At 39.2% G+C, this 10,120-nt stretch overlaps 1 protein-coding gene across 1 annotated transcript in view; it reads right to left on the minus strand.

Moving 5' to 3' along the window:
- Window positions 1-5,328, minus strand: part of ctnnbl1 (catenin, beta like 1) — a 45,301-nt gene extending 39,973 nt beyond the window's left edge. The window contains 6 exon segments of the mRNA XM_079557669.1: window positions 276-361; window positions 529-535; window positions 537-687; window positions 1,801-1,907; window positions 2,755-2,949; window positions 5,191-5,328. Coding sequence (XP_079413795.1) covers window positions 276-361; window positions 529-535; window positions 537-687; window positions 1,801-1,907; window positions 2,755-2,949; window positions 5,191-5,220 — 576 coding nt within the window. The 5' untranslated portion in view covers window positions 5,221-5,328.
- Between the last annotated feature and the right edge of the window lie 4,792 nt (window positions 5,329-10,120).

Consider the following 10,120-nt stretch of genomic DNA (forward strand, 5'->3'; position numbering starts at 1 on the left):
ATCATTGCAGTCTGACCTTTGTCTGTGTTGCTCGAAATGTCAGCAAACACAACTGGGCATTTGAAATCAGTGAATCAGAAAGGCCTATGTGACACACTGGGAGAGCAACCACACAATGAAAAAGAAGAGAGGTGGATTTTGCAAATGTGTCAATTTTTGAAAATGCCAAACAAATGCGGCCATCTTTATTGAGTGGGCCTTGGTAACTTGAGACTTGATAGGGTCAGTATTCGTTCCCAAAAGTGCAACAAACAAGATGCAAGCACGGAACTCACCAGGGCATCGATGAGCACCTCTGCGCCCTCCTCACTCTCGTGGAGGGTGTCTATATCCGTCAGCTCCTGCAGCAGGTCCACAACGGCTATGGCCACATGTGAAGAAGGTCAAGGACTAACACAAGCTTCTGACGGGGCATTAACGGTTACACGTTTTCAGTGGTTATTAAGCCGAAACATAGTCAAGCTAATATTAATTATGTACAATATACAAGATAGAAATATGTGTAAAAGAAAAGGCTATGAATTCTACTAGAGGAAGGAAAGGATATCAGTGTTTTCATGGCTGAGCAGGCCCAGCAGGGAGTGGACAGAATTCAGCTCGACCAGCAGATGGTACAGGTCTGGCATCGTGGCAATCACATGCATCTCCTGGATAATGTCGTTCAGATCCAGCTCAGACTCCATGAATCTGGGCAAAGAATACAAAGTGGTCTCAAAAATTGTGACCAACAGTGGGTATAAAGGGGATGTGGTCTCCACAACACTAAACATTATTCTAACAGTATCAATATTTGTAAGTAACAATAAATGCTTTTCATCCGAGAGTTCATTTGGGAGAAACACACTCCATTAATAATAGATGGATTGATTATATTATAGGATTTTATCATTTATTTAAATGCCTGAATAATAATGTGTTGCAGCAAAGTAAAACATAAAAAAAACACACACACAAAAAGACAAAGAAATAAATCCGCTGACCTACTGCTACGTTGTATCTGCTTTGATCGGTAAATCATCTAAAGTTTGGAGTTTTTTTTTTTTACATGACAATAAGTGAAAAAATACTAAGATTAAAATTGAGTAAGTAAATAGCTAAATGCATAATGTAGGTAACAATCAGCTAAAAAGGTTTAAAAAAAAATATTATCGCTGCACTCTGTTGTGTTGAAAGGTCAAAGGTTATCTCATCTCTGGAACTTGGGCATCAAAATTATCTCCCAGTTTACCAGTGGAAAATACGAGATGAGGTGGCGTTCATGTGAAATGTTCTACTCAGCAAGTAAGTGGTATTTACCATAATTACGAGAGCACATGAAGGCAGCAGGAGTGTGAATACTGTTGTGGAGTAGAAAGTTTTAAATGTATCTTTCAAATGTAGTGGAGTAGAGGAGTCAGTTCTCATCACAAATGCAACTCGAGTAAAGTTAAGATCCTTAAACAGCACTTTGTTGACTTTGTTACAGACCACTTCTGCAACGTACTATTAAAAAAAATCATCAAACATAAGCATATCTAATACTGTAGCAAGCAAACAAAACAATATAGATTTTCTTTACATCTGCTTTATGTTGAACATCTGCCATAATAATTTATTAGCAAAGGTCCACACAAAGAGTGCAGCAACCAGCAAGTTGCAGCATTCTCCCACTTTAAGCCAGGAAACCATTAGACTGCTTTTAAAGCTCTTATTTTAAGGTCACACAGTGCTCCTGTAATTATACGGCAGAAATGGACAGAAAGTTTAAGTGTGTGACCCTGGTGGACTAAGAGAGCTTGGGGAATGGTTAATGGCCAATACTTCTCTGGGTTGTCCGGAAACTTAATCCTCAGCTCCTGGTTTTTGTAGGACCTCTTCTCAAAGGTCAGGATCATTTTCTTCACTGAACTCTCGTCCACTGGCTCAGCCTGTTTGATTGAACCAGACAAAGGGAGAAGAAAAAGTTACAAAGGAATTTAGTTAAGTAAACACACACAGTTACATGATAATGTAACTTAAATTTAGAAAACACGTGTGAAAACATCTTAACAAACGTTAAACCAAACTGACAAAGTTAAAGAAGTCATCTGTGATTAATAACATTTCTAAAAATCTATCTGCTGGTCTTTTTGATCTTTTCTATTTATATTGGAGATCTTATGTGAACTTTTCTGGAACATAATTTCAGTAAGTCATATAACTTTTATGTATATATTAAATACATTGCTTGTTGCATGAAGTCCACCCTAAAGGACACATTATAGCCCGTCTACACAGCAGTCGCCTACTTATTACCAGAGCAGAGAAAGTGCGTTTGACCTCCTGCTGGGTAAAAAGCCTGCAGAGAGCAGGAAAGATAATGACAGGTTAGGAAATGGCATTATAGAATGGTACAGCGCTTTGCTTTGAGTGGCTCTTGACACTGATAGGGCTGCGGGTGGGGTAAAAAAAAGATAATAGGCCTGCTCCGTTTTAAAACGCATTACCGAACAACCCAATAAAGACACCAATGGCAGTGTAATCCCAGACTCTGTTTACTACATTGAAGAATTATTTACTAACAAAATAAATATTAAATGATTTTTTTTTTTTTTTAAGAAGAAGTAGTTAGTTACGGTGGCCGCCTAAACAGGACAGTGCTGCGGGAAACCCTGATCTATATCTCCCTGTATCGTTGGTGATTGTAATTTAGGGCAATACTCGTTTTTTCTTACCCCTAGGCCACCACTATATATTTGAGCTCTATGTTGGCATAAGACATGGACATTTACTCACCTCTGGATCGTCTTCATCCTGGTCCATTAGTTTCTCCAAGATCCTGTTCCTGTCTCCACTAGTGCCGTCATCCTCCTCCTCAGCCTCCATTTGTTCTCTGTGTCTGTGCAGATCTCGAGTCCTCTGGTGCTTCACCCTGATTTCATCATCTCCTCCGCCACCCTGGTTCCTGGGTCGCTTTGCTCCTCTGTCAGGCTGATTCAAAAAAGACACATTCATAAACAGGTAACACTCGTAATAAATGGTCAAAATATGTAGTGTTTTTCCACCTCCACTGGGCAGTCAAATATCACTCAATGACGGGTGATATAGCAGATAATGGGTAAGGTTACAACATGTTGAGATTTGATTGCATCAAATGACAGAATACAACTCGAAATATATTAGTGCAGTTTCATTAATTATGTGACATTGTGTCTACACCAAGTGCAGTGGGTCAGGAACAGGGATCCTTTGGTGAAAGTGGATAGCAGGTATTATACATTTCTTTCCGAGAAAACATGGTGTTTACAAAAATCTTCTTTTGTCTTCACTCTGTATAAATCCTTTTGTTCAGGCAAAGTGGATTTTTCTTTTCCTGCTTAACACTACTCTAGCTGTCAGGATATTTCAGTAACACGTGACTATAGGTCAAGTACAGAGCCCAGGAAGGAACATGAGTGAGCTTTTTATTTATTTTTTAATCGGTATGGGAGAGCGGGGAGGGTGGGGCCATCGGGAGTGTTGGGCCACTCAGTGTTTTCGAGCTAATAAGAGAAACCAGGCTAAACTGAGAGGTCATGGTAATAGAGTGTGATGTCACCATCTTAATGGATGCTAGACGGCAGCTGCCTGAAAGGTGAATAAACCTGAGCAAAAAAACTAAAACATACCAACTTTGGTACACTTTTGGTTGTCTAGTGAGAGTCAGCTTTCACACTGAAGAACTTTCATTTCTCATCATTTCCAGGATTAATGGTCATAATCTAAAGACCAAGTAGGATGTTAATCACTGACATGTGTTTTTTGGATGGAGATGAAAACATCATGTCATGTCTGACCGGGGAGCAAAAACAGACAAGGAAGACCTTATTAGAACATGTTAATCCAGAGACTGTTGCTCTCCTTTATCTGTAGGAGGTCCTGGCAGGTGTGACCCATCTCTCATGTCTCCTGTAGATCTTAGTGGTTTTCACGGTCAAGTTCATTAATGACCAACACTACAGTTTATGGGTTCATATATACAGCTTTCTATGTATGTAAAGGACCCGTTTCATGCTTCAATACTGTAACCTTTACCAAAGTAACAATAATAATTCTATGAGATATCATCCTGTCATAGATAAATGCTAGTGGGTCAATCCCTCAGAATATTGGCCCAACGCTCCCCTTGGACTGTCCCAACCCTCCCCAGTCACGTGGAGCGCTCTGACAAGCAATTGTAATTTGCTATTTATTCTGTTTCTGTTGAATATTAAAGCCTCATAATTTGCAGGTCTCTACACATGGTTCTCGAGTGTGCATACTGCATACCTAGTATCATGCTACAATGTTGAAACCCTGGGCAGTAAAGCTAAGAAATGTCTAATGTGGCCCAACCCTCCCTGCTCTCCCCCTTATGTTTTCCATTTCACCAAGCAGGCTCCATGCTTCCTTGTCAAGATATGTTAAGCAGACAGAAGTAAATTGCCTGAAAAAAAAAAAAAAAAAAAGCAGACACGATCAACCAGTAGATTACAGTAGCTATCCTGCCTCCCAGATAAATAATATTTTGCAAATAAATAACACATATCTTATATCAGCAACATTTATCCAATTTTATGTAATTTACTCATTTAGTGTTTATGTTTTTGTTTTTTTTATATCACCAATATTTTCATTTTTAGTGAATAATAAGACATTTACTCCACTTGAGTGTGTAATAAAACATAGATCCCGGGCCATGCGATCATTAAAAGCTGCTTGCAAACCCAAAAAGGTTTTTCCACGACTGGTTTAACGTGTTGTAGCAATCAATACTGTGTTTAAGGCACTACTCGACACAAACTCTTACTGTATTATACAGTTATTAAATAGCACAACCAATTGTTTTTTTTTAGGTGCACTGATATTTGCAGCATAGAATACAATCTCAATGCTAAATTCAACACGCAACGATTGTCTTTCAACAAGAAAAATGTATGTGCACTTTCAATTTAAGCTAAAAAAAAAAAAAAAAAATCTCATCTGCGTTGAAGTGTTCAATGAGCGAAGCATTATCATTGCGAGCCGAGAACATTCCCCCATACAACATGATAACTATCTACTTTAAATACATTTACGCCGGAAAACGTGTAAACGCTCCTTTATGAATCAACTACTGAACAGCGGCTGCTAACTTATTGGCTAGCTATTTATGAATGAGACTTGACAACGCATGCATATATCATGCTTTTCTCCACGGAAAAAAACACTCACCTGGTAATTTAGGAGCTCACCGACATCCATTTTACTAGACAGCAAAATATATATCCCAAAAATTGAGTAAGTTTGAGGAAAAATAACTGGGTTGTTTAACACAGCTCCGCAGCTAACAACACTGCTCACACATGTGCCGTAAAGCGATTTGTTTACTGCCGTGTCAGAGGACTGTCGTAAAAACGGCGCACACGTAAAAAGAAAATCAGTGAATTTGAGATTTCTGGGCTGTGCTCAGTAGAAAAATTGAAACCAATAATTAAGAATTATAGATTTTATCGTTATTGTTTTAAGAATTTAAACCTATCAAATTGTAAAAATGTCAAGGCATAATAAGTTATTTATTTTCTCAACAAGCCCACAAAATATATAATTATCATGACTAGCATAGGTTAAAAGGTTATTTATTTATTATTTTTGATTCATGGAAAATACACAATTTGAATTATAGTTAGGCTATATCAGACCTGGTCATAAATTCCCAAGTATGTCAAGTCTCTAGCCCATTCCTTTGCAGAGTTATGATATTTTAAAGAAAGAACCAGAATGCTCACTCCAGCCACTCGGGAGCTGCTTAAATAAAAATAAAAGGAAAGAATTCCAGCAGAAGGCACTGTCATAATGAGCGATCAGGATACAAACAGCACATTGGCTACAGTCCTGTCAGGCTCATTATTTTTCATTTATTGAAAACACTTTCCTGAGTAATATTTTCCCAATCAAAACTGTATGTTTTATTTAGGAGCTTTTGTTAATGGACCCCGGCAGTACACTCCTCATGTATGTATTGGACCGCAGGGACATTTCCTGGAGACCCCTGCTATCGCTTCACTACCCAGAAACTCCGTTTGAAGGAAGCACAGTGCGATGGTGGAAGTTAACGAGTATAAAATGTTGAATGAGCTAAATAAGGATGCACACACATGCTTGATATGGCTAAATATTTTCAGAAAATAATAGTCCTACTAAATACCAGCATTAGATATTCAAAATACACAATTTAGTGTAATGTACAATAGGATAAAGTTGCAGAATAAGTTTGAGTTACTAACAAGAGTAATAAATATGTCTGCTCATTTGCAAGATCGGTAATGCAGAGCACATTTTGCATCACATCACACACAAAAACACATGTCTCCCACTGTTTGCGCAACACCTTGGGAGCCTAGCTACTACACATACATTATTTAACATTAATAGGCACAAAAAATCTACATGATACAACTGATAAGAATATGTGTTTCCCATCCAAGTGAAAAATATACAATTTGAGTTGTGTAGCGTAGGACCTTGGATCTTCTTCAGGATAAAAGCTCAGAGTCCATAGCAGAGCGCGTTGAGTGTATCGCTGCAGTCGGTTGGTTCTATGGTTGATTCTGAAGTGTTTCTGTTCACCACCAGGGCTCCACAGTGAAGCTTAGGTGCAGGACAGTGTGGGAGACCAGGCAGAGTGAGTGCTTCCCCATTAGACCAGAACCAGGACCCACCAATGAACCGCAGAGCCAGCCACACCTGCACCATGTACAACATTTCAGTCAGGGTGCTCTCCCAGCTTTTGAATATTCCACTCTTATTGACTTTTATTTGAATTAGCACATGTTTTGAGGTGCACTATGGAACTTTTTATGGGAAAAACACAACTTGATATTGTGGTGGTTAGCATGGCGCATTTACTTTTGATCATGGTGGCCTCTACAACGCTCCAGGATCAGCTGTTTTGTAGGTTTTCTGGTGAGAGGGTCTGTCAGCAGTGAAAACCAGTGAAAATACCAGAAACTCTAAAAACAATTGATCCTGGAGCGTCATAGGGGCCACTGTGATGGAAAGTAAAGGCGCCATGCCAACCACCCAAAGGTCACTGAAAGGTCAAACTAATTAAACGTTTTTTGTTTGCTTTTCAAGTAAAATGTTTTATAATGCACCTTTAAAGTAGAAGAAAAATAAGAAAAAAACATTACTTCTCACACCAACCTTTTCCACGTCACTGCATTATTATTATTATTATTTTACTTGCCTTGTCAGTGGTTGCATTGCGTGCATGGAGATGTGCAAACTTCAGCTCCTGTGGGTCCACACTGAGAAGCTGGTAGGAGCTGTAGCTGTGTCCTGCAGGAGCACTTCGAGTCATGCAGTGGAGAAAGGCCTGTTCCCAAGTGAAGAGCTCCTGGACCAGCACCAGGTTATGAATGTAGCACAGAGAGGGGAAGGCCTCGGAGCAACTCTCAGATGACAAGGACTTATTCTGAGACCAAACGAAGCCGCAGATATCAGGACCTGAAACCATCAAAGTATATCAGATTCAGGATACATTCCTCCCCCTTTCATTTCAGCCTGACTCACCAGCAGCCCAGTTCTTGTAATCCCCATTCCCCCACTGCCAGGAGTCCCCTGAAAATATACAAAGGAGATACACTATGATTAGAAAAAAAGAAAAAAGGATTGTAATTATATTGATATTATCTAAACTGAGGTTACTTGAAAAGACTAGAAGAGCACTAGGCTCACCTTCTTGGTACCGTCCAATCCAAACTGGAAAGTTTCTGGGGACAAAAAATGGTGAGGATCCATAGTGTAGATCATTGTCAAAGGTGACAGTACTGAATTCTTGGTAATTATTGATACAGTACTGCTTTGCCTCATCCCAGCTTTTGGTTTTTAGAACTAGCACATCATGTCGCTTGCCATTTTCAAAGTAACGGCAGAAGAAGAACTGTAGTTTTTCACAGTTATCACTCTTTGGTCTGTGGGGGGGGGAAGCATTGTTTAATTTTCAGCTTGCCTTACAGTCTTCATGGTTACCAATTATGCGCTAAAAGAGCATTAAGATATTGTAAGCAAAACAATAAAAACAAGCTGAACAACAGTTCAGGTGCCCCAAATGTGTGTTTCTCTAAAAACAATGAATGAAACCTACATATAAGCGTGAAATCTGGCCTTCGCGCACTCGTAGTTGCCGTGAGGTTTGGCGAAATTGTCAATCTCCTGAGACATGGCGTTGTCTTTGTGCCAGTACCACTTTGAATCACTTTTTCTGAGTCCGATCCATGCATAGAATCTCTCCATGTCCATTTTGTCCACTTCGGTCTCAGTCACTGTGGCTAAGTCACCATTGTGTTCACTGCAGGACAAAAGGTAAACTGCATATTAAATAACACTCACAAAACAATAACGAGCACGGGAAGCCTTGTAATGTAATATTTGTTGTTTTTTTTGTTTGAGAACATCAGGAGGGGGTCAAGTATGTGTGCAAAAACCTGTGTAATGCGGTTCTGCATGGGAGTATCGTATGATTTATAAGAGTTAAGGCCTGGCAGCTTAAGGTCTGGGAAGGTGTAAGGTGCCGTCCCCTTCATACAGTATTTGGACCTGACCATTTGGTTTCACCCAGCTGATGATAGGTAAAGTCAGAACGGCTGATGGACTGAGATAGTCAGGAATCATCAACCAAGGAGCCCAGTCCCTCACTCACTCTGCACATAGACACTTTGGGCAAGTGTATTGGCCAAGGATACACCAAAAGTGTTCACTGGTGGGAGCTAAAGGATCTAACTGCCGACCTAAGTGAGCAATCGATCTATCAACTGAGCCACTGCCACCCCCTGACAACAAAAATCTATGATATGCACTTCTCATTTTTTTTTTTTTTTTAACCTTTATTTAAACAGGAAAGTCCCATTGAGATTAGGAACCCTTATTTCCATGGACGACTCCCATGGAACATACAGGACAGGGAGACCATACAAACTCCACAAAATTATTAAATCAACTGTCTTCTCATGGCTTTTGCCCATGAAGGAGGTAATGTGGAAATGCAGTACAAAACCTGAACAAATACATCAAACTCCATTGTTCTCCCAATAGCAGATGGTGTACTCTAATACAGTAATGGTCATAACCTCCTGGCTCCATACCTTTTGCAGTACTCCCTTGCATCCAACCATGTTCTAGGGGTAGCCCAGTACCACATGGCCTGTTTAATGACTGAAGTCCAGACTGGTCCAGAGAAGAGCCACAGAAGGAGGAGCATCATATTCCTCATCTGAACAGAAAAAGGTTCCAAACTATAGACAAATCGAAACTCAACAGCTCACCTGCAGGTAAGACAGAAACATAGTATTATACCAATTCCAAAGTATATCTTTTGTGCTTTAAAATAATAGTAAATCATTTCTTGTCATTGGGTATTGGTTATTGGGATTCTCGATGGCTTGGGGCAAATCACCGGCCGTGACTGTTTGGACTGATTTTGTTTCCAATGTAAATTTTATGTAAAACAGACACTGTGCACCAAGTATGTAAAACCAACGGTGGCTCAAAGAATCCCTGGATTTAGATTTATTTTATTTTTTTAATCAACAATATGATCTTCTGCTGCATACTGCAAAATCTTACTTATTGACAACAACTGCCATGCAACTCCTGAGACTGTATTACTGTTATTATAGTAGTTGTTATCATAGTTGTTGCAGAAGTAGAAATATTCTGAAGTTTCTCATACCTTGATGTATTTTCAGGCTGATGTACTGCAAAAGTCACCAGCTCCTACTGTTAGAGCCTGAAACCATCTGAAAACATACACAAGAAGAGACAGTATCCTTTTTTAGTTGTAGGCTAAAAGTCGTGGTAGATAGTTTGCTTACAGACAGCAAACAAACCGAGAGAGTAGGTACATCATTCTATAGAGGTTAAACAAGCCTATAGCAATATGTATTTTTAATTTTTTTTTAGTCATCCAATAAACTACACTGAAATAGAGGTGTACTTTACTGGCATGGTTTATTTAAGTGCTTTAAGATTACTAAGCAACTGAGATGGCATTAAGTGAAAACAATTACCAAATAACAGAATAAAAAGACATAGAAACCAGGAAGTATTAAAAAAAATTACCAATCCAAGGGAAAACTGAGCCAAAATTTAATAAAGGCAGCAA

The sequence above is a fragment of the Gobius niger genome (assembly GCF_951799975.1).
Source record: "Gobius niger genome assembly, chromosome: 6".
Classification (NCBI taxonomy): domain Eukaryota; kingdom Metazoa; phylum Chordata; class Actinopteri; order Gobiiformes; family Gobiidae; genus Gobius; species Gobius niger.